Genomic DNA, 25,887 nt, shown 5'->3' on the forward strand with positions numbered 1-25,887 from the left:
TCCCCGTGTCCGCGTGGGTTTCCTCCGGGTGCTCCGGTTTCCCCCACAGTCCAAAGACATGCAGGTTAGGTTAACCGGTGACTCTAAATTGAGCGTAGGTGTGAATGTGAGTGTGAATGGTTGTCTGTGTCTATGTGTCAGCCCTGTGATGACCTGGCGACTTGTCCAGGGTGTACCCCGCCTTTCACCCGTAGTCAGCTGGGATAGGCTCCAGCTTGCCTGTGACCCTGTAGAAGGATAAAGCAGCTACAGATAATGAGATGAGATTAATAATTTACATCATAGATGAATTTACTATTATCTATTTTCTTTATTTTGTTATTTATTAATACATGCATATATTTATTGGTAAATAATCTATCTATCTATCTATCTATCTATCTATCTATCTATCTATCTATCTATCTATCTATCTATCTATCTATACACACTCACCAGCCACTTTAATAAGAGCTTGTTGTTGATTCTAAGATTCCTGTTCTTGGCCGCAGGAGTGGAACCCAACGTGCTGTTCTGCTGTTGCATGCTGAGATGCTTTTCTGCTCACCACCGTTGTAAAGAGTGATTATATGAGTTACTATATCCTTCCTGGCCAAAAAAAAAATCTCAAACCAATCTGGCCATTTTCCTCTGACCTCTCTTATCAACAAGGTGTTTGTTTCCACCCACAGAACTGTCGCTGCCTCGCTCTATGTTTTTTGCTTTTCACACCATTCTGTGTAAACTCTAGAGACTGTTGTGTGTGAAAACCCCAGGAGATCAGCAGTTTTTGAAATACTCAAACCACCAGTCCATCTGGCTCAAACCAACACCCATGCCACAGTGAAAGAGTCACACTTTGACTGAGATCACAATTTTTCCCATTTTGATGCTTGAATGTTGATTTGTATCTGCATGATTTGATGCATCATGCTGCTGTCAAAGGATTGGCTGATTAGAGACCTGCATCAAACAGCAGGAGGATGTAGGGGTGTTCCTAATAAACTGTCTGGCGACTAGTCATTTATGGTGTCATATTGTGTCACTAAACAGCAGTCCTTAAAGAAAGGCTGATTACTCAATCACTTATTAATCGATATGAGATGAAGCAGCAGATGAAACGGATACAAGGATGGCCTACCCTGTCATCCACCGGCAGCTCGCAGAACTCAGGGATGCGTTTCGCCCATTCCACCAGCAGGAGGAGCTGCTGCTTAATGGATTCGCAAACGTCGGCTGGGCGAGCGATCTTCTTCGTGATAATTTCCCTCATGGGCAGGGTCAGAGCAGAGAACTGCATGAAGAACCAAAACAGTGAGACGCTTCAAACAAACAATACGAGACAATAAAGCATCACATTTACACACATGATGTTTCATAAGAGCGAGTGGTTTGAGAGGAGGAACTTCTCAAAGTTCTTCACAGTCTAAAAAAATTCTCCATTGCTCTGGGATGAAAGCTGCGTATGAAACAAAACAGCCCCCGATGGAAAACATCCCACGCTCGTTTTGCACCTCGTTACTCAGTCAACCCAATTAGCTCATTTGCGTCGTCGTGTGGAAGCTTGGTTGTTTTTATTACACACTTAAAATAAAACCCCTCTGGTTCCGAGCTCATGTACTTCAATTAACCAGGCTGTGATCAACTTGAGTCTTCAGGCAGTTCCATTGATCACTGAAAGAACCAAAGGTTCCACTGATCTTCTCATCTCTGAGGATTGCTTTAATGGTGGCTTCGCTCTGAGATCGTACAGAATATTCTAATCATTCCCCGGATCTCTTCAACAGCCTTGTCATTGATTCACTTTTTTGTGGTTATGATGCCTACCTGATGTGTGCTCTCTTCTGCTTTCAGTAGGATGCTGATGGTCAGAGTCCCAACTCCCTGAGCTTCTCGACGGCAGCTGATCTTGTCTCGTTCGTTCTGTACGGCTGAGGCAAAGAAAGTGTTCACAAGATTTTTTTCTTTGTTAATTTACTCCAGTAACCTGATTTAAACATTGCTCCAAAGTAAGCCACAATTCTGCCATATTTCTGTAAAAACAATTAATATTAATTTGCACGTTCATTGCACATGCTGTTTGCCGTTTTCATGACCATTCTCCAAATGGAATCTTCCAAGAATTTTATATCACTGATAAATGGACTCCATTTTGACTTGCAGCAGCACTGCGTCCCTGCTTTAGAGTAAAATCTGTTTCCGACCTTTTTTCCTTCGGGAAGGTAACAAACCTGACGTTTGTCGTGTGAGCAACTCTACTGAGCTTGCTCACATTTCCCATGTAACTTCCATTGAGCTATTACTACATTGACCTAGTGGTCAAATGTGGTAACTGCAACACACAATAACACAAATGTTGCATTACATGAATGGCATTTAGCAGATGCTCTTATCCAGAGCAATGTACAACATACCCAGAGCAGCCTGGGGAGCAGTTGGGGGTTAGGTATCTTACTCAAGGGTACTTCAACCATTCCTGCTGGTACAGGGAATCAAACCAGCAACCTTTTTGTCCCAAAGCTGCTTCTCGAACCATTATACCATGGCTTCCTCCATCCATATAACAGGAGTTTTTCTGCCTCACACTCACTTTATGAACATTTTTACTGGAGGTGGAGGAGCCACTTGGCAGACATTTTAATGACCAGGTTGCCAGATTGGGCTAGTTTAAAAAACTCTTACTGTTACCGGAAGTATTTTAAAATAAGTACCCAATGGGTCCATGTGGCTACTGCTTATAAATGAAATTGTTTTCTGATCCCATGTCCATACAGTAAATATCGCATATATACATGTTATCAATTCTACTCACCTCATCTCTTGCGAGCATCACCGAACTGTGAGCAGCATCAGGGCTTGGAGTATTTTGGTTACCAATTTTGTTTACTATGTTTTTTTCAAAATATATTGCTGTGAACAAGATCTATTTTCAAAATGGTAAGAAAGCACTTGTTCATGAATTGTCTTCAAAGCATTATTTAGTACTAATGAGCACATTTTATTTCACAGGTGTAGTGTAAAGTCTCTAAAATAAAATTGAAAAATTAAAGCAAATAGCAGTAGTTTGATATTGGCTTCTCAATCTGCCAAAAAGCTCAAAAAATCTTACAAAACCTTTCATTTGACCTTTCAGAAGGACCAAACAAAAGCTGTGATAATCAAAAGGTAATTTTTCTTAAAATAAACACCACTTACTTGATACTGTATCAAATCAGTAGCCTTGGCGAACCACAAGGTGAATTTCATTTATCTTTTTATCTGCTGATTATCTTCAGCAGTACTCGAGTTGAGGGGGGATGGGGGGATGCCATCCCCCCTGGAATAAAAAATGGTCAAAATCATCCCCCCTCTAAAACGGGCATCCCCCCTCCCTTCCCTTGAGCAATTTTATCAATAAATGTGGCCATTACTTCTATTTAACATTGGAATTAGAAATGCTATTCCACGTAGCTTTGCTGAAACTGAGCATACAATAAGCTACCGCGAGAGAGGGCGCGCGCAAGCGAAGCATTTGAGGAGGTGACATTCAGTTGGGGTTCCGTTATTTTTGATTTCATTCGGCGTCAGTGACAGCAGCGGATTGCAGCATCATGGCCAAGCGGAGTGGACAGCAAGACCTAAGCAAGTTCGGATTTAAGATGGCAAGAAAAAACATTTCAGGAGGTAAGTCAAGAGTTACGAATATCAGCCACACTTTCTGTGAGCCCACTATCACGCTGTAAAGTTACCAATATGTAGCCTAATTTGTGGGCGGCGGATAACAACACAGCTATCATAATGAATGTTAGTTTGGAGTCTAGCCAGCTATCGATAGCTTACTCAGGTTCATGTTAGCTTTGATTTCTTGTATAAGGCCATTAATTTAATCAACCTGGACATTCGTTTGTTATTCTTCAGGCAACAAAAAGTGTTATTCAAGACAGGAAGGCTAAAATAAACGACACTAGCAGTTTTGAAGGCTTCATTGCCTCATTAGAGAGCCGGTCACAACATGTAAGGCAGAGCAGGATTGGTGTAGGACTCGACAAAGTGTCTGCTAAAATGCAGCTTTCTTTTTCTTTGTCATAGGCTCTTCTTCTGTCTCCTCAATGGGCCTTTTCCCCTTTCCAAAGAAACTTTCCAAAGATCCCTGCTTATTGGTTACCTACCTACCTCTGTATTTAACTCAATGTTCCCAATGTTCAGCTTTGAATACAAATTCTATTGACTTGATATGAAAAGATTCAGTTGTTCATTTACATTGCCTGCTGAGGTTTTAATAAATTATTTACCAAATGATTTAAAAGGAGCCTACCATGACTATGAAGTTACACTTCAAATTTGTCATCTGCATTTCACCCTAATATGGAGAATGTGGTAGGTACCGTCTGTCAGCCAGGAGACTGACTAAATATGACACATGACATCCACACTGTGCATGTTTTACAGTTAAATACCAGTGTATTATGTTTTTTACAACAATAAAAAGGGTACACAGTGTGTACTACACACTTTATCAGCACAAAATACTGCATGTCTGGTAAATGAACAAGGTCCACAGACCTACGTTGTGTGCAAACCCTCCTAAAAGCAAACCAGTTTCCCACCGACGGACCGACCGATGGGTCGACACGCGACTAAAAATTTCACCATCCCCCCGGTTTGATTTTACAACTCGACCACTGATCTTCAGATACTATGAAGTTATAACGAGGTTTCTCTTATTTCGTTTCTGGTTCTGATTGGGTCCAAAGTTTATCAAGAAGTAGAACGGGTAATTGAACTTGATCAGGATAAGTGCTGATTGGTTACGAAGTTTTGCTATTGTTACACTCATTCTTACAACATGATGACATAGTGGCTCCGCCTCTACGAGGCAGTAGCCACAAAAATACTCTGCTAAGGAAGCCATGGACTAATGGTTAGAGAAGCAGCTTTAGGACCAAAAGGTTGCTGGTTCAATTCCCTGGACCAGCAGAAATGGCTGAAGTGCCCTTGAGAGAGTGAGTGTAAGAGAGAGAACAGAGAAGGCTGAATGTGAGAGATAGAGAAAAAAAATCACTGATACTGTATAAAGGATTTAATTTGCACTTTTGAAAATCTACCTCTTCCTTTGGTTCATTGCAGATCTTGTGTGGATTGTTTGTTTGTCAAGCCAAGTTTATTTTTATAGTGCTTTTAACAATAGACATTGTCGCAAAGCAGCTTTACAGAATTTTAAAGACTTTAAACATCAGCTAATTTTATTCCTAATCTATCCCCAATGATGAAGCCTGTGGCGATGGTGGCAAGGAAAAACTCCCTTGGATGACATGAGGAAGAAACCCCGAGAGGAACCAGACTCAAAAAGGAATCCATCCTCATTTGGGTGATAACGGACAACGTGATTATAACATTTTTAACATTTTTAACATGAAGTCTGTTTTGTTGATGTTTAACTCTTCATTGATGGAAACTTGAGTCCAAAACTGGTCATGACAACCGACTGCAGTCTTAAAGTTAGCAAGTCAGCTGTAGTCCTCAGCCATAAAAGCATTACTGTAAGAGTCCAGAGCGTCCTCCAAGTGCGACTTTCAACTGTCCATATGGAGTCGTCCTCCACAGGAGTGATGTGATGAGACTCCAGCCAGACGTAGGGCATCAGGATGGATCAGGCAGGTCTGAGGAGCAGAAGAGGTTCAGCGTCTCGATCTCAGGAGTGACATGTAACTCAAAGGGACAGATGGGGGGGGAGAAAGAAAAAGAGAGAGAAAACACAGGTTGTTAGGTATGCCCAATGTCACCTGATGAATAAGAACAGGATACATTTTGGGCTGAGTGCAAGCAGGGACGCGGCATGGTGGTGTAGTGGTTAGCGCTGTCACCTCACAGCAAGAAGGTCCGGGTTCGAGCCCCGTGGCTGGCGAGGGCCTTTCTGTGTGGAGTTTGCATGTTCTCCCCGTGTCCGCGTGGGTTTCCTCCGGGTGCTCCGGTTTCCCCGACAGTCCAAAGACATGCAGGTTAGGTTAACTGGTGACTCTAAATTGACCGTAGGTGTGAATGTGAGTGTGAATGGTTGTCTGTGTCTATGTGTCAGCCCTGTGATGACCTGGCGACTTGTCCAGGGTGTACCCCGCCTTTCGCCCGTAGTCAGCTGGGATAGGCTCCAGCTTGCCTGCGACCCTGTAGAAGGATAAAGCGGCTAGAGATAATGAGATGAGATGAGATGAGATGAGATGAGATGAGATGAGACAAGCAGGGACTCCAGCAACTAACTATGACATCATAACTAAAAGGGGAGAGCCAGAAGGTAACACAGGCATGAGGGAGCCCTGGGACATAAAGCAGCAGCCACTACACCGTCAACAAACTTGAGTGAGCGAGTGAGTGGGGGACTGACAGCATCCAGTGTTTGTGCACTGTTGTCTTTGTCTATTGTCTTTGTTTTGTTGTAAAAAAAAAAAGTGCCCTTGAGCAAGGCACCTAACTCCTGACTGCTCCCCAATCTAAATCTAATTTTAATCTGAATTAAACAAAATGTAATTGTGCACTGTTGTGGGCAGCACGGTGGTGTAGTGGTTAGCACTGTTGCCTCACTCCTGGGCTCGAGCCCAGCGGCCAGTCGAGGGCCTTTCTGTGCAGAGTTTGCATGTTCTCCCTGTGTCTGCAGGGGTTTCCTCCGGGTGCTCCGGTTTCCCCTACAGTCCAAAGACATACAGGTTAGGATAATCGGTGGCTCTAAATTGGCCGTAGGTGTGAATGTGAGCATGAATGGTTGTTTGTTTCTATGTGTCAGCTCTGCGATAACCTGGCGACTTGTCCAGGGAGTACCCTGCCTTTCGCCCGTAGTCAGCTGGGATAGGATCCAGCTTGCCTGCGACCCTACACAGGATGAGCAGTTATGGATAATGGATGTGCACTGTTGTGTAGACAGTGATGTACAAAACCTCTACAAAGATGAAAGGGAAAGGTGGATAATGGAGTGGATAACTTGAGAAAAACAAGAAACGTCCATTTCCTGATGCTCAAAAGTTTAGAGTAGTTTCAGATCTTGTGTTTTTTTCAGATGTAATTGGTGTAGTAGAAATTTTGCTGAAATCTGTAAGCACTAGTTAATGATATTAGACTCTGTTCAACTCTACACTGGATGACTCCATGTTCTCGACTCTCAACTACGTATCACAGGGTAATTCTAAAAACTCACTAGATAGTAGCTTACAGCATAAGTCGACTGTTTTAGCTTCTCAATGCCATTCTGAGATCGTTATTATGTCATCCTGCAGCACCACAATCTACAGTCACGTATCTCTGCTGGATTTTACTCAGCTTTCCAGCCCTGTCAATAACAACCGGCGATTTTTCCGCCTGTCAATGCTCCGTCGACAGCGGATCGCAATGTTTTTTTTATCCAAAAAATGTACAAAATAATTTTCTTTGCATTTTTATTTGACATGCTTTATTTGTTTTTATTCACTCAGAAAGTGATCTTTTTTGAAGTGAAGAATCACTTTTTTTGTGCTACGACAATGACCATCGTTTACTCGTGTCTGTATCAGTGCTGCGTATGCATTGTCTTGCCGAGTGAGATTTACACGTCGTAAAAGTGAAGTCTGTTGATTCCCGTTGCCAGTAAAAATCACTTGATTTGATTGACACTTGTTTCGATTTTTGTTTTGAATTACAATTGAAGAGAAATTTCAGGAACATTCCTGCATTAAGTGCTTAATCATAGTGTAAATACAAAAATTATATTATATTACAGGCATTTAGCAGACGCTCTTATTCAGAGTGACGTACAACATACCCAGAGCAGCCTGGGGAGCAGTTGGAGGTTAGGTACCTTGCTCAAGGGCACTTCGGCCACTCCTGCTGGTCCAGGGAATCAAAGCAGCAACCTTTTACTCCCAAACCCGCTTCGCTAACCATTAAGCCATAGTATATGAAGAATAATTTACACTGACTCAAGTTTTAACTCAAGTTCCTCATTTAAAATATTTTGCCTTTTTAGTTCTGATACTTAAAGTTTTCTTCTTCAGGTTCCCATTTTCCTCCTGAAGCCTCGGCAGAATTCTGAAGATCATCTCGACCTTCACAATAATAAATTAATATTCAAAAATTTACCACAAATATGATCAGTAAGGGGCGGCACGGTGGTGTAGTGGTTAGCGCTGTCGCCTCACAGCAAGAAGGTCCGGGTTCGAGCCCCGTGGCCGGCGAGGGCCTTTCTGTGCAGAGTTTGCATGTTCTCCCCGTGTCCGCGTGGGTTTCCTCCGGGTGCTCCGGTTTCCCCCACAGTCCAAAGACATGCAGGTTAGGTTAACTGGTGACTCTAAATTGACCGTAGGTGTGAATGTGAGTGTGAATGGTTGTCTGTGTCTATGTGTCAGCTCTGTGATGACCTGGAGACTTGTCCAGGGTGTACCCCGCCTTTCGCCCGTAGTCAGCTGGGATAGGCTCCAGCTTGCCTGCGACCCTGTAGAACAGGATAAAGCGGCTAGAGATAATGAGATGAGATGATCAGTAAGTTGACTCATGATTGAGCTATAAACTTGAAAATAGGTCTGAAATCATCAGTTAGGCTTTAATTTCATTTTCATTCATTTTTTTATTTTTCACATATCACCCATCTACATCATGAGATCAAGAAGAATATTTTATTTGTCATATAGCGTCATAGAGGGCAACACGGTGGTGTAGTGGTTAGCGCTGTTGCCTCACAGCAAGAAGGTCCGGGTTCGAGCCCCGTGGCCGGCGAGGGCCTTTCTGTGCGGAGTTTGCATGTTCTCCCCGTGTCTGCGTGGGTTTCCTCTGGGTGCTCCGGTTTCCCCCACAGTCCAAAGACATGCAGGTTAGGTTAACTGGTGACTCTAAATTGACCGTAGGTGTGAATGTGAGTGTGAATGGTTGTTTGTCTCTGTGTCAGCCCTGCGATAACCTGGCGACTTGTCCAGGGTGTACCCCGCCTCTCGCCCATAGGTGAGAGGCTCAAGCTTGCCTATGACCCTGTAGAACAGGATAAGCAGCTACAGATGATGGATGGATGGCTAGGGTCATATACTGTAATGTGATCTAGTGACAGGTTAAATTTAATTTGAAGGGATTAAAGCAAATAATGTGCCTGAAATCGCTCGCTTCGCGCAGTCAAGCAGACAGCGTGTGTCTGTGTGTGCATGCGCAGGTTTACCTTCTTCTTTTGGGTTTTACGGCAGCTGGCATCCACAGTGTCGCATTACTGCCATCTACAGGTTTACCTTTGAGCGTGCACTGATAGTTCCATCATTCTGTCGCTAAACGAACAGCTGATCACACCGAGGTGCTCGCTGAGCGCCCATATTTATTAGTTTGGGCCTGCGTTTCCTTTCGTTCATATATAACATAACGTCTTTGCTCCTCGCTTTCTGTTACTGTAGTTGGTCTTTCACGTTTCATTCGCACACTCACGTCCTCCATTTTTCTCTCCTGTTTCAAATTTGTATCCCACAATGCCTTGTGCGAATGGGGAAAGCCCACTACGTGATGCATGACGTAGTATCTTGAATTGGGTCATGGTGAAGCAGGAAAAAATAGTGGAGAATTTAGAGCCATATGGAGATAAATTCATTAATTGTTCTATTTTAAAAAACAAATAAAATTGGAAGTCTGTGATTTGAATTCGGTAGCTTTTGGTCCATTAAACAAAAATAATTGGGTGTCAGGGAAAATAATTTTTATGACCTACGCTTGAAAAATCTGAAAGGCAGTCTACCTTTAAATACCTTGGACCCACAGTAAATGGCTAATGCTGTTGTGGTTACCCTGCCATACATATATCTATTTTTAAAAATGTTTAAATTAAATTTTTTTGCTCCTTTCTTTAAATTGTAAAGATTTTTTATTCTTTCTTTTATTAATTTTAGGATTGATGGCAAATCTAATAAAATAAAAATAAATGTACACTGAGATGCAAAATGTTGCATTCTGGATCACTCAGAATGCACTGTTTTACATCTGTATTTTAAATTTTTTTTCCAAGGGACGACCCCCGCATCCTCCATCTTTTTTCACATCATGGTGATGACGTACACTTTGGAACTCTGCCTGCTACTCTTTTCCAAATGCCCCTTACTCAAAGTTATTGACATGGCTGCTTTGTGTTGAGAAAACTCTTAACTGTGATAAAATTGTTGTAATCCACGCCCTCTCGTGACTTACTGCTTTATTACGCACCACACCACGACACCTTTTTAAAGCTCCTCTCAGCACGGGTTCCAATCCAAATTTACACCCTGAATTATGATCAGTTGGTTTAATGCACAGAGAAAACCATGGACAGACGAATCACTCGTAATGCTGTATATTATATACAGTGATATACCGTATAGAGAGTCGTCTTCTTTACCATTATCATGTCCCAGGCCACATCTGATCTATTTTACGTGTTTATACTAAATGATCCTGAGCAAATATTTGACTATACTCAGGTGTGTTAATTATTGACAATGGAAAAAAAAAAATCCATTCGCGGCACTCCTTGTCCTGATTAGTTTATCGCTCTCGCTTCTCAGTAACTCCAGAAGGAGATAAGGAGGACGGGCTTATTCAGAGTGAAATAGAAAAAAAATTCTAGCCAAAAAAAAAAACCAAGAGAGGAGATACATAAATAAATAAATAAATAAATGAAATTAAATAAAAATTTATAAACAAATAAATAGACATATTTATTTATTTATTTGTTCATTTATTAATTGGCAACAGTTTAATCTAAGATTAGAGTCACTGCACTTCCAGAAAAAAAAAAAAAGTGTTCCTTCAGGGTTCCTGAAGGTGGTTCTTCTTCTCTCTAAGGCTCTACATTGAACCTTTAAATGTTTGCAAACACATTTATCAACGTTCTACATTTTCTAAAAGTGTAGGCCTGGGTTTGATGTCCACTGATCCAAAAAGTAATTTATTAATTAAAAAAAATAAAATAAAGCATTATTAAATACGTAAAATTTTATCATAAAACTTTATTATAATGTATAAATAAAATGAAACATTTTCTATTTTACCTGTGACCTAATTGTGATTTGCAATTAAATGTTAGACATTAATTATTAATTCTGTATTAATTAAGCAGTTATATTAATTCATATTTTTTCAAAATCTATCTATCTATCTATCTATCTATCTATCTATCTATCTATCTATCTATCTATGGAAACTGTTCAAGCTAAGGTTTGAGTTACGGCACTCACGGTCGGGTCATACCAAAGACCATCATAAACATGGTACCTACTGCCTTCTGGCAAGGCACGCTGCAATACAGATGCAAGTGGGGAGTTAAACTCTCGCGGTTACCAGTGGACTAGCTCCCCACTGTAACCCTAGCTATGTAATAGGCGAGAGGCCGAGGGCTACGGAAATGGATATTGGCGCCACCCTATGCGCCACATGGCGTGGGAAGGACTTTGGCTTGGACTTCCAGAAAAAGTGTTCCTTCAGGGTTCCTGAAGGTTCTTCTTCTTCCTTGTAAGGTTCTTCATAGAACCTTTAAATGTTCGCAACCACATTTGTCAACGTTCAACAGTCTACATTTTCTAAAAGTTTAGGTCTGGGTTTGATGTCTGCTGGTCCAAGAAGTCATTTATTAATGAATAAAAAATTAAAGCATCATTAAATAAGGAAAATTTTATCATAAAATGTTATTATAAAGTATAAATAAAATGAAACTTATTTTTCTATTTTACCTGTGACCTCATTATGATTGCAATTAAATGCTATTTATTAATTGTGTATTAATTAAGCATTTACATTAATGAATAAAATGTAAAATTTTATTTATTTATTCATTTATTTATAAGTATTAATGTGGGTTTAGTTCTCACCCCATAACCCAACAAACCCTGACTTGGCTCAGCTTGGATCACTTGCATCATGTGAGTAAACACGCTTTAAACCCTGGCAGGTACTGCACTGAACGCATCGCATTTTCAAAGAAGGACAATACAGACAGATAAAAATAGATATTGAACCGTCTCTGTGCTCAGGTCGTTATTTTGCAATGCTTTTCTAACAAACCTACCCAGTTCTGTATCAGTCCCTCTGTCAGAAATTATTTCCAGGTAAATGATATACACCAATTTCTAGCTTTAATCTCAAAAATGTTTCATCTATAAATATATTTTTGAATAATTGTGCAATTACATCTTATACATCACAGATGCTTTATGATCATCATTATTAATAATTGATTCATGTGACTGAACTGAGCCGCATGCAGCTCATACACACACACACACACACACACACACACACACCTGGATTTACAGTGTTTCAGTCTACAGAACATCGTAGTTAAAAATCATTCACAGCATTGTGCCAAGGGCAAAAACTTTGATGAAATTCTTTGCTGTTTGAAAAGATATTTGGATATCTCGACCACAATTACAGTACAAAAATTTGCACACCTTCCATCATGTCATTGTGGAAGAGAGAAATGGAAGCATCTCTCTAATTTACTAAAAAAAAATTGCACTGTAAATTTTTTAATACAATTTAATAAATTTAAATAAAGCTGTGCCAGAAAAAAAAAATATAAAATGCCAGAATACATAAAAAACCAAAGTCAATTAATATTATATTATATTATGGAGCAGCAGATGCTGCAGTATGCAAATAATGAAATGTAAAATTTGTACTTTGTTTTAAATAAAGAATAATGTAAAAATAAATCAGTTAACATGCACTGTAAAATGTTCATATAATATAATGAAATCATATATAAAATGATAGATAAGGTCTGTGTCATTTTGGACTTTGGCACATCTAAAATCCAAAACATGAAAATTGCAGAGAAAAAAAAAACCAAACAACTTTTGAATCTCAAGATAAGATGAGGTACATAAATGCTAAAGTTATTAGAATTCAGCTAAAAATAATTTAAATTTTGCTATTTCTATCTTATGTACACTATTTGATGATAATAATAATAATAATAATAATAATAATAATAATAATAATAATGTTTGTAATAATAATGGAAAATATGTAAAACATGGCAAAGTAATTCTATTAATTACATTTCTTTGCTTTTATTGTTAAGGATGCACAAATTTTTGCACTGAACCAGACAGAGAATTGCTTGGCATCTCACCTTCTTTCCTCATGCCGGCCCTGAAGCACTTCCGAAGTCTGCAGTATCGACACTGATTCCTCTTGTCCTTGTCCACCACACACTGCCTGCTGAACCTACACACACACACACACACACACACACACACACACACACACACACACACACACACACACACACTCTTAGTTAACCCAATCCAATTGTAGCTGCACTTTTAAATCCCAACTCCCCACCTCCTTCTGGACACTACGTCAATGACGTCACGTGTGTTCTCTAAATTCTCCGTTCTGATTGGTCAGAAGGTGTTGATTAATTTTCTACAACAGGAGCTCTAAAAGTAGCATACATGTCAACCTTTAGTTACCCACGCCCTTACAAAATCTGTACTTTTCCCTTACATACACCCATGAGCCCTTATACAAGAGAAAACATTCCAATATATAATCCAAAGCACCGATTGTTTTATTCCACATTATACACTCCTATTGTAATAGGCATATTTATCACACTGCATCAAGTCAAAGGGATCAAATAAGCATGTACTGAATAAAAAGAAATTTTAGATCCCAGAGAAAACAACTGAATTAAAAAGGACTATATGTCCAGTCAAGTCAACAATTATCTACTAAAGAGAATGACTGAACTATAAACTTAATTATTTAATATACATTGTATCAGTAATACCAGAATTATTGATGTAAATTTTGCAAATAAAATGTATTAATATAAAATAGTTAATAAAAATTACACAAAGTTCTATTTGACAAGTGTTGACATCACCGACAATATTACATTCCACCAAAGAAAATTACTTGAAATATAACAGCAGTGCTAAGTCGGTATGTTAATTAAATAGTAGGTTGCATGTAATAAATGATGTATAATCATGTCAAACAGTAAATGAAGGTTAGTAAAAGTTCCATTTGAGAAAAAAAGTGTCGACACCGCAAGCAGTGTTCGATCCAGCTAAAGATGACTGAACCACATCAAGTATATTATGTAAACAAAGATAAGTGAAAATATTAATAAATTATGAAGTTAAATTGAAAATCTTCCCAGTAATTTATAACAAGAATTTAAATCTTATTCCTTTTTTGGAGTGTTCTTTGTTGTACAAAAGATGTTGCAGATTTGGCACGAGCTATAATATCACTGCTTGGGTCGCAGTTGTAGCTCCTCATCACACTTCATTTTAATTTGCAGATATGCAGTTCATGTGTCTGCAGCCGTATTTTTCTGTCCTCCGTATGAATTTTCCTAACCAATGAAAAAGCCCTCTCACTATCTGCATTGCTATGTGGGAGGCACAGCAAAGCAGTAAAAAGTTGTTTCAGCGTTGGAAACCTGGCAACACCCAGAGCAGTTTTTACATCCAAGACATTTCCCCAATATACATCTATTATTTTCCTGGTCAATAAAAGAAAATCAGAGCACGGCAAACATGCAGATGGTGTTAAATTGCTTCCATCTCCGACTACACATTTTAGAGACAGGTTACCAATGGTCGTTACCACCATTACTCTTCATTCAATACTTTTCCAGTTTACTGACGACTGATGGTAGTAACGAGTGTTGGTCATCTGTGTCTACATATAATGTATATCAGCAATTAAAATGTTTAGGGAAGTGAAACCAGAAATCGCCGGGTAACTACAGTTGCCGTTGTATAAACGGCGACTCCCAGTATCGCCTCCCTAAATTATCATCATAATGGAGGAAACTTTCCTGCATGCAAACAGTAAAAACTTAACCCCCCCCCCACAAATACTTACCTGTGCAGTCTTTGAATTGGGAAACATTTTTTTCCGCTAGCTGTGAAAAATGGTCTGCCACAGTCGGGGGGATGTTGTGTTCCACGAGAAATTGGCAGAACATAACTTCTGCAGCCATCACAGAAGTCTGGGCAGTCCGAGCCGATGTACTTAAATGACTGAGAAAACCGTGTGCAACTATGAAACCACATAAATCGAAAATAGTTCCGTTTCATTGGGCATGCGTGTTTGAAAAAATAAATAGTGGATGCTAAGAAAATTTTCTCGGAGTAACAGAAAAAATCTCTGACACAAAACGTAATTTTCCCGTATGAAAATCAGTATACACCGTATTAGCCAAAAAATTGCATTTTCCCGTACAAAATACGGGGAAACCGTATAACTTGACATGTATGAAGTAGTGCAGCTGCAAATCACAGATTCAAGAGTCATTCTAATACATATTAAATTTGTCATTCTGTAGTAACAAGCTCATCCTCTTCCACGGATATACAATCCATCCATCCATTATCCATAACCGCTTATCCTGTGCAGGGTTGTGGGCAAGCGGGATCCTATCCCAGCTGATTATGGGTGAGAGGCGGGGTACACCCTGGACAAGTCGCCAGGTCATCGCAGGGCTGACACATAGAGATAAACAACCATTCACACTCACATTCACACCTAAAGCCAATTTAGAGTCACCAATTAGCCTAACCTACATGTCTTTGGACTGTGGGGGAAACCGGAGCACCCAGAGGAAACCCATGCAGACACGGGGAGAACATGCAAACTCCACACAGAAAGGCTCCCGTCAGCCACTGGGCTCGAACCCAGAACCTTCTTGCTGTGAGGCGACAGCGCTAACCACTACACCACCGTGCTGCCCTCGGATATACAATGTCAAAATAAAAATAAAAACTTGATGTTTAATGCAAAATTTTTGGAAGGCGTCTCCAGCATCAGCACTTTGTAACCATCAAAGGCATACTCACCAACCCCCAGAGAAAGAAAAGTGGTTGATCAGACTGTGCAACAGAGACGCACCTTTGTAGCGAGGTCCGGGGGCATGTTCCCATGGAAAATTTTGAAGTGGTGTAAAATGGTGTGTTCTCCTGCATTCTGACTCCTATATTTGAATAAAACTGATCGAGAAATTGATCGGACCGACAGACTGTACTTCACAGAATGCTGCTTCTCACCTCGCCTTGATGCTTTGATGATGGATGATCAGTCAACCAAGTCACCTTGAACTTGTTGTCATTGCGAATCTTTTTTTCTTCTGAGTTTTCATTGTTCGTGATCACCAGAGTGTATTTGGTTTTTATAAATAGTGGCATGATTTGTTGTAACATGTGAGCTCATTGCTGATTGGTTTGAACCATAATGAGAACCAATGGAATGGCGCGATCTTCGTCAACCTGGAACGACCATCACTGAACAGAGAAGGTGGTCTGACACTACGTTCAGACTGCAACCTGAAACGACCCATATCCGATTTGTTGTGAAATCCGATTTTTTTGTTAGGCTGTTCACATTACCAATTATATGAGACTTGTATGCGATCTCCAATATGAACGGAAAACGACCCAAAAGTGTCCCGCATGCGCAAATTGACACGTAATAAGCACATCTACGTAATACGTAAACAAAAAAAAGCGCACTCTTCAAGTTTGCAAGTAAAGCATGGAGATGAGGCGAGACCTGGCGATGTGGTTTTTGTGGCGGCGGCGGAACTCACACAATAATCTGATTAATGTGGGCAGCAGACTAATGAGACCGAAGGTGTCAAATTACTGAAAATTTCCAGAACAATCTTATAATCCCCTCCTAGAACTGCCACCTTATTGTGGTGGAGGGGTTTGTGTGCTTGAATGATCCTAGGAGCTATGTTGTCGGGGGCATTATGCCCCTGTTAGGGTTTCCCAAGGCAGACAGGTCCTAGGTGACAGGCCAGACCAAGAGCAGTTCACCAAAAAACCCCTATGGAGAAAAAATCCAGGACCGTGACGTCGCCCGGTAGGACGCAGCCGGGGCCCCACCCTGGAGCCAGGCCCGGGGTTGGGGCTCGTATGCGAGCGCTTGGTGGTCGGGCCTTTGCCCATGGGGCCCGGCCGGGCTCAGCCCGAAGAGGCGACGTGGGCCCGACCTCCTGTGGGTTCACCACCCACAGAGGTAGCAGTAGGGGTTTGGTGCAGTGTGGATTGGGTGGCAGTCGAAGGCAGGGGCCTCGACGACCTGACCCCCGGACACAGCGGCTGGCTGTTGGGACATGGAATGTCACTTCGCTGGGGGGGAAGGAGCCTGAGCTTGTGCGGGAGGTTGAGAGGTACCGGCTAGAGATAGTCGGGCTCACCTCCACGCACAGCTTGGGCTCTGGAACCCAGCTCCTCGAGAGGGGCTGGACTTTCCACTTCTCTGGAGTCGCCCATGGTGAGCGGCGGCGGGCTGGTGTGGGCTTCCTTATAGCTCCCCAGCTCAGCCGCCATGTGTTGGAGTTTACCCCAGTGAACGAGAGGGTCGCCTCTCTGCGCCTTCGGATTGGGGAGAGGGCTCTTGCTGTTGTTTGTGCCTACGGGCCAAATAGCAGTATAGAGTATCCGGCCTTCTTGGAGTCCCTGGGAGAGGTACTGAGGGGTGCTCAGACTGGGGACTCCATTGTGCTACTGGGGGACTTCAATGCTCACGTGGGCGATGACAGTGACACCTGGAGGGGTGTGGTTGGGAGGAACGGCCTCCCCGATCTGAACCCGAGTGGTGTTTTGTTATTGGACTTCTGTGCTAGTCACAGTTTGTCCATAACGAACACCATGTTCGAGCATAGGGGTGTCCATAAGTGCACGTGGCACCAGGACACCTTAGGTCGGAGGTCGATGATCGACTTTGTAGTCGTGTCATCTGATCTCCGACCCTATGTCTTGGACACTCGGGTGAAGAGAGGGGCTGAGTTGTCAACTGATCACCACCTGGTGGTGAGTTGGATCCGCTGGCGGAGGAGGAAGCTGGACAGACCTGGCAGGCCCAAACGTATGGTGAGGGTCTGCTGGGAACGTCTGGCCGAGCACTCTGTTGGGGAGGTCTTTAACTCCCACCTCCGGGAGAGCTTTTCCCAGCTTCCGAGGGAGGCGGGGGACATTGAGTCTGAGTGGACCATGTTCTCTACCTCCATTGTGGACGCAGCTGTTCGGAGCTGTGGCCGCAAGGTCTCCGGTGCCTGTCGTGGCGGCAATCCCCGAACCCGGTGGTGGACACCGGAAGTAAGGGATGCCGTCAAGCTGAAGAAGGAGTCCTATCGGGCCATGTTGACCTCCGGGACTCCTGAGGCAGCCGACGGGTATCGGCAGGCCAGGCGTGCTGCAGCTCGGGCAGTTGCGGAGGCAAAAACTCGGAACTGGGAGGAGTTCGGGGAGGCCATGGAGAAGGACTATCGGTCGGCCTCGAAGAAATTCTGGCAAACCGTCCGGCGCCTCAGGAGGGGGAAGCAGTACTCTGCCAACACTGTTTACAGTGCGGGTGGGGAGCTGTTGACCTCGACTGGGGACATTGTCGGGCGGTGGAAGGAATACTTTGAGGATCTCCTCAATCCCACCGTCATGTCTTCCACTGAGGAGACTGAGGCTGATGACTCAGAGGTGGACTCGTCCATTACCCAAGCCGAAGTCACTGAGGTGGTTTGCAAGCTCCTCGGTGGCAAGGCACCGGGGGTGGATGAGATCCGCCCTGAGTATCTCAAGTCTCTGGATGTTGTGGGGCTGTCTTGGTTGACACGCCTCTGCAACATCGCGTGGCGGTCGGGGACAGTGCCTCTGGAGTGGCAGACTGGGGTGGTGGTCCCTCTTTTTAAGAAAGGGGACCGGAGAGTGTGCTCCAATTATAGGGGAATCACACTTCTCAGCCTCCCAGGGAAAGTTTACTCCAGGGTACTGGAGAGGAGAATTCGACCGATAGTCGAACCTCGGATCCAGGAGGAACAATGCGGTTTTCGTCCTGGTCGCGGAACACTGGACCAGCTCTATACCCTTCATAGGGTGCTCGAGGGTTCATGGGAGTTTGCCCAACCAGTCCACATGTGCTTTGTGGATCTGGAGAAGGCATTCGACCGTGTCCCCCGTGGTATTCTGTGGGGGGTGCTTCGGGAGTATGGGGTTCGGGGCTCTTTGCTAAGGGCTGTCCGGTCCCTGTACGAACGGAGCAGGAGTCTGGTTCGCATTGCCGGCAGTAAGTCAGACCTGTTCCCAGTGCATGTTGGACTCCGTCAGGGCTGCCCTTTGTCACCGGTTCTGTTCATAATTTTTATGGACAGAATTTCTAGGCGCAGCCAGGGGCCGGAAGGAATCCTGTTTGGGAACCACAGGATTTCATCTCTGCTTTTTGCGGATGATGTTGTCCTGTTGGCTTCTTCAAACCAGGACCTTCAGCATGCACTGGGGCGGTTTGCAGTCGAGTGTGAAGCGGCTGGGATGAGAATCAGCACCTCCAAGTCCGAGGCCATGGTTCTCGACCGGAAAAGGGTGGCTTGCCCTCTCCAGGTTGGTGGAGAAGTCCTGCCTCAAGTGGAGGAGTTTAAGTATCTCGGGATCTTGTTCACGAGTGAGGGAAGGATGGAGCGTGAGATCGACAGGCGGATCGGTGCAGCCTCCGCAGTGATGCGGTCGCTTTACCGGTCCGTCGTGGTGAAGAAGGAGCTGAGCCAAAAGGCGAAGCTCTCAATTTACCGGTCGATCTACGTTCCGACTCTCACCTATGGTCATGAGCTTTGGGTAATGACAGAAAGAACAAGATCGCGGATACAAGCGGCTGAAATGAGTTTCCTTCGCAGGGTGGCTGGGCGCTCCCTTAGAGATAGGGTGAGAAGCACAGTCACTCGGGAGGAGCTCGGAGTAGAGCCGCTGCTCCTCCACATCGAGAGGAACCAGCTGAGGTGGCTCGGGCATCTTTTTCGGATGCCTCCTGGACGCCTCCCTGGGGAGGTGTTCCAGGCATGTCCCCCCGGGAGGAGGCCCCGGGGAAGACCCAGGACACGCTGGAGGGACTATGTCTCTCGGCTGGCCTGGGAACGCCTCGGTGTTCTTCCCGAGGAGCTGGCCGAGGTGTCTGGGGAAAGGGAAGTTTGGGCTTCCATGCTTAGACTGCTGCCTCCGCGACCCGGTCCTGGATAAGCGGAAGAAGACGAGACGAGACGAGACAATCTTATAATCTTGTAATACAGGATGGTTTAAGTTATAAATCAGTTATAGAAACTGTTTTATTTAATCAGGCTAACAGATCAACATCCAGGTCCCTACCAAATCCACCATTAGCTTGATCAATTCTATAAAAGTCTATTTAAATTCTGAAAACTGTACAAATGTTGTTGTTTTCCACCAAAGAGGCGGGATTAGCCAACGCAGAATAGTAACATTTGTCTCTTGTTGATGACGTGTAGGTCGCATGAATGCGACCTGTCCGGTCAGACTGCAGTCGCATGTGAAAATAACGGATATGCATCGGAATTAGGACCACATATCCAAGCGGCCTGGGTCACATGTGAAAAAAATCGAATCTGTGTTGTTCAGATTGTCAATAACAAATCGGATACAGGTCGCATATGGGCAAAAAAATCGGATATGGGTCGTTTCAGGGTGCAGTCTGAACGTAGTGTGAGACACCAATTACAGTATCAGGTTACGTTTACATTAGACCGTATCTGTCTCGTTTTCTTCGTGGATGCACTGTCCGTTTACATTAAACCGCCTGGAAACGCCGGGAAACGGGAATCCGCCAGGGTCCACGTATTCAATCCAGATCGTGTCAGCTCCGGTGCTGTGTAAACATTCAGAATACGCGGATACGCTGTGCTGAGCTCTAGCTGGCGTCTCATTGGACAACGTCACTGTGACATCCACCTTCCTGATTCGCTGGCGTTGGTCATGTGATGCGACTGCTGAAAAACGGCGCGGACTTCCGCCTTGTATCACCTTTCATTAAAGAGTATAAAAGTATGAAAATACTGCAAATACTGATGCAAATACTGCCCATTGTGTAGTTATGATTGTCTTTAGGCTTGCCATCCTTCCACTTGCAAGTGGTAAGTGATATGCACTGGGATCACACACACAGCGGCTCAGTCCCGAAAACACAGCTTGTTCACTTCACTCGCGTGCTCTGTGAGCTGCGCAGGGCCGGAGTGCGCACCCTCCAGAGGGCACTCGCTGTTCAGGGCGGAGTGATTTGGAGCGCAGGATGCCTGCGGAGCCGAGTGTATCCGTGTATTGGTATTGCTGTGTGCACGCAAATCGTGTATTGGTGTTGCTGTGTGCACACTAATCGTTTTAAAAACGTTAATCTGATGATCCGCTGATATGGTCTAATGTAAACATGGGCTCAGCCACCTACAATGCAGTCCTTGGCACACTTCCCAGAAAACTGAATACACATCCACACCAGGTCTCAGCTGACTTCAATGACTCACATAATGGCGGAGAGAGCCAACGACCCACAGATCACCCTAATGACCCTCTAGGCTACTAACACCATTCACACCTGGCTTCTGGTGACCCTAACACCTACAGGATGACTGAGGCCCTGTCCACACGGCAACGGATTCAGGTGAATCCGATACAATTGTTTATCGTTTCGGCCTGGCGTCCACACGGCACCGGCATTTTGGGTGCCCCAAAACGCAATCTTTTGAGAACGGGTTCCAGAGTGGAAAGATCTGGCAACGTTGCCATTGCGAAGTCATCTGGATGAGTAGAACGGATTTGTTTACGATGACGTCACAACCACATGACTGTCAGTGCTTCACGCTGGGTAGAAGTGTAACGAACTCGATGCGAGTTGTCAACAAATCCTATAACTTGGTTCATGAAATGCGCTTACAAAATATTTTCACTGTGAATATTTATTGTGTAATGGTGCAAAGTGAGAGAGAGAGAAAATAGCCCTTAGGGCAGAGTCAATCCCGCCAGCAAAAATAGGGAAAAAAAGGAGCGATCTCACCTCTTCAGATGTTGGTTTAAGTCCTACAATACATTCCTCAAAAAGGGTGTAGAAGAACAAATTAATCCATCAACGTGTAGCATTCAATTTATTCCGGACCATTAAAGACGCCGCCTTCTGCGTAGAATCATACGTCATCCTCGCCGCCATATTGGATGGGTCAAAGCGGAGAATAAAGATGCCTCATTCATGTGCTGCGTTTAACTGTACCAACAGGTTTACCATCCAAACGAGATCACATGGGATTACCTTTCACAGGTGAGACTGGAAAAATACTTTTCATTGTATTTGGTCATTATAACATAATTTTACGAACAGATTTTCCTGACTTTGTGGCTAATATGAAGTCTCGCGCATAATAGGTTTATGCGCATGCGTCCTTACTTCTTCTATTGTTCTGGTGTCTCCGAAGGGACCGTCTTACAGCGCCCCTAGAGGTGTGGCATGTGTATTGCATCGTTTTCAGCAAGCGTTGCGTTGCCATATGGACCTGATATCTTACTGATCGTTGCCCATGTGGACGCGATATTTTTTTAAATAACATCTCGTTGCCGTTGTCGTGTGGATGTAGCCTGAGAGGGTCAACAACCCATATGACCTCAACGACTCTCCTTAGGGTTGCTTTTGGTCTACTACAGGATAAATACCTGGAACTCCCCACTAGTCAGACAGAACTGAAGAAGCCTTTCGGATGAGGTGTGAAACGTTTTCAAGAATTTCAAGCAAGTCCAATTGCCTTCTTTTAGCACCTATGGTTTATGATGACCTGGATGACTGAGAACCTTCACAGACATCGTTATCATTATCGTGCCGTTCCATTGGCTATCGGCTTCACTTAATATGACTATGTGACGCTATTTAACAGTAATTCCATGAAACTGAGTCATACATGAGCTGATAGCCGACGAGGCGCGTAGCACCGAGTTGTCTATAATCCATGTATGACAAGATTGAGTAGAATAACTGTTTTATTCTATCCACATTTACTGGATTTTCAGAAACAGAGCATTTTTATTTTTAGCAAATTCGATAAATAAAAATTTTATACAAAACGTCTGACAAAATCGTTTCCACTTAGAATGTAAAGAAACCAACGAAATGACAGTAGCAATTTGTGAAAAATGCGATAATTCTTGAAAAATAAAAAAGATACGTTCTTACAATCAAATACTTTCATTCCATATTTTGTTGCTTTTTTTGGGGGGGTTGTTTCAAGTCGAGTTTTTATTTCGTCCTCGGTTGGTTCAGTAACATGCGCTGCCATTCTTCTTCTTCTTTAGGATTTTTTGGTGGTTGGCAAACTGACTTAAAGGTGCATTACCAACACCGACTGGGCTGGAGTGTGGAGCAGGAGATATTGGAGGAAAAACCTATATTCTTTTAGCTATTTCTGTTTCTTTTAAATACTTGATAACAGTGACATATCTGACTTGATGCGTGCTGCCATTTTGTTTTTCTCTACTCAAGGTATATAAGCTGATATCCTCGTAGTAGAGTAGCCAATCAGAGCGTGTGATTGCTCATATCCATTGAATGTAGATAGAATATATACTTGTATCCCAAAACAGCTGAAGCGAGATCAGAAGAACAAATCCAAGAGTGTTTGCTGATTTATTTTCATCTCATCTCATCTCCTCATTATCTCTAGCCGCTTTATCCTGTTCTACAGGGTTGCAGGCAAGCTGGAGCCTATCCCAGCTGACTACGGGCAAAAGGCGGGGTACACCCTGGACAAGTCGCCAGGTCATCACAGTGATTTATTTTGTAATGCAGTATTTTTTTTAATTAAAATTGGTAGACTTCTGTGTGAATCGATAGAGTAGGCAAGTATGCAGAGGTAAAGTTGCACCTTTAAGTTTTCTGGAGTTTATGGTTTCTTTATGGCTAACATGACAAGCTGATTTTTTTCTGCCTTATTAACATAAATGGATAGAAATGTTTTCTCTCTTTCTCGAGTTTAAAAAATTTAATCGTTAGCAAGTTGCTGTGATTAGCTATAAAAGCAAATAAAATACTTCAGGATGTGCTGCTGTCTGAAAATTATCAACGTTCAGGTGGTAACAGCGCATCACTGACTGTGTAATATTTATTACTGGAACCTGTCATGTAAACGGCTGATACTTTTTTAGTCGCAAACAGAATTCAAGATGGCATCCTTGCTCTCACCTGCATGTGTAGGCGTGGTTCTTACGCACACTCCGCCTGAAGAAGCCCTTGCAGCCATCACAGCTGGACGCGCCGTAGTGTTTCCCGGTGGCTTTATCCGCGCAGATGGAGCACAGCGTCGCAGCGGCTTGGGGCAGCCCAGCCGTGGGGACAGGGGATGGCTCGGGCCTCAGCATCTCTGTGATGGGAAATAAGTGTTATTTCAGCCTAATCTCCTTTAGCATGGAATAAGAAAAGAACAGAAAACCTGTTCACTCTAAACTCTAAGGGCAGATACAGAAAACTGTATTATTTATTTATTTATTTATTTATTTATTTAGTGTGTGTGTAAATAAAAATGTAAATCTGTATAAAACTGGAACGACATTTCAGATGGAAGCATTTGTTGTTCTGGATAATGAAAAAACTTCAGAGCAGTGTTAAGTTATAGTATTACAGATGTTCCAGATGTGGTGTTGGAGATAAAGCATGCAGGATCTTCCTTAATAGAGGATCATGGATTATGGGCATTCAATGCTTAATTTTGCATTCCAGCTCTATATTTTTTCTTTTTTCAAGTCAAGTCAGTTTATTTGTATTACGCTTTTAACATCAGATGCTGTCCCAAAGGAACTTTACAGAAAATTAAAGACTTTAAACATATGAGCTAATAATTTTATCCCTAATAAATTTATTTATCTCTGATGATCAAGCCTGAGGCAAAGGTGTTGAGGAAAAACTCCTTCAGACGACATGAGGAAGAAACCTTGAGAGACTCAAAAGGGAACCCATCCTCATCTGGATGATAACAGATAGCAGGATTATAAATAACTCACTTCTATAACTGTGTTCTCTAGAGTCACAAAGTACAACCAGGAAATTCATTATAGTTTTAACATGAAGTATGTTTTGTTGAAGTTATCAACTGTTCACCAACTGATGGAGACTTGAGTGTAAAACTGTTCATGATGACTGCAGTCTGAAAGTTATCATGGTGATTGTAGTCTTCAGACATCATAGCAAAACTGGAAGTGTTTTTACAGAGCCATCTTCTAAGTGCGACTTTTGACTGTCCATATGGGGCCATCGTTCACAGGAGTGATGTGATGAGAACCTCAGCAAGAAGTAGGGCATCAGGATGGATCAGGCAGGTCCGAGGAGCAGAAGAGGTCAGGATCACTGGTGTAGGTGCAATAGGCTTATCAAATCAGTCTCATGTAAAAAGGGATCAGTCTCATAAATTCAGTAATCATTAATTAAAGGGTCTAATAGTTTATAGCTAAGCTATTAAAATTAATGGAATAACAGTGGTGAGGTTGCTATAGTTTTAGTGAGTATTGTAGCTCTAATGTAATACAATTACTCTAGATCTATAACATTCATATAACAACCAAATGGGTGAAGGCAATTAGAATACTTGTTTGGCAGAGCTTGGCACTCAGTGAATGTTGTAGTAATAGACAGGACACAGTTTATTCCAAAGATACCATTTATTGAAATGGTATCGTGGCTGACACGAATAATACTGATCAGATATAGCAACAATAGCAGCCAAGAAATAATTCAATATAAATGGTGATACAATGTATACAGATAATAATCAGTAGTGTATATGATGATAACTAAGGCACTAATGGTGATCAGAAGTAATAAGCTATATGGGTCTGTCTCAGAAACTGGGTACTGTAGGGGTACCCCACTAAATATACTCACAGTCAATAAACTATACAGTTTTGAATGGTGATGTTGGTTTTAATATGAAATAAAATGATGAAAGAAATAATACAGATAAAACTAAATCTTTGATGTGAATACTCTATTCAGAATTTGGCAAAAATTCTGCAAATTTGTGGAAAAATGGCGGCTTGATCTGGGACATGATAAATGGTTGACTACATCGCATTCCCTTAAAAAGGTTGTAGTCCACTGAAAAGTCTACAGTTTTTGCACTCACAGAATAATCATAACTGGAATAAAACA

At 42.7% G+C, this 25,887-nt stretch overlaps 1 protein-coding gene across 1 annotated transcript in view; it reads right to left on the minus strand.

The window, feature by feature from the left end:
- The window catches only part of hnf4b (hepatic nuclear factor 4, beta), a 47,280-nt gene that overhangs the window by 10,604 nt on the left and 10,789 nt on the right, over positions 1–25,887 (minus strand). Inside the window, exons 2-5 of the mRNA XM_060940406.1 lie at positions 23,929–24,106; positions 13,052–13,146; positions 1,807–1,910; positions 1,121–1,273 (exon numbers count right to left, since the gene is read on the minus strand). Of these exons, the coding sequence (XP_060796389.1) occupies positions 1,121–1,273; positions 1,807–1,910; positions 13,052–13,146; positions 23,929–24,106 (530 nt within the window). The remainder of the gene's footprint in view (positions 1–1,120; positions 1,274–1,806; positions 1,911–13,051; positions 13,147–23,928; positions 24,107–25,887) is intronic.

This window comes from Neoarius graeffei, chromosome 15 (genome assembly GCF_027579695.1).
Source record: "Neoarius graeffei isolate fNeoGra1 chromosome 15, fNeoGra1.pri, whole genome shotgun sequence".
Taxonomy (NCBI): domain Eukaryota; kingdom Metazoa; phylum Chordata; class Actinopteri; order Siluriformes; family Ariidae; genus Neoarius; species Neoarius graeffei.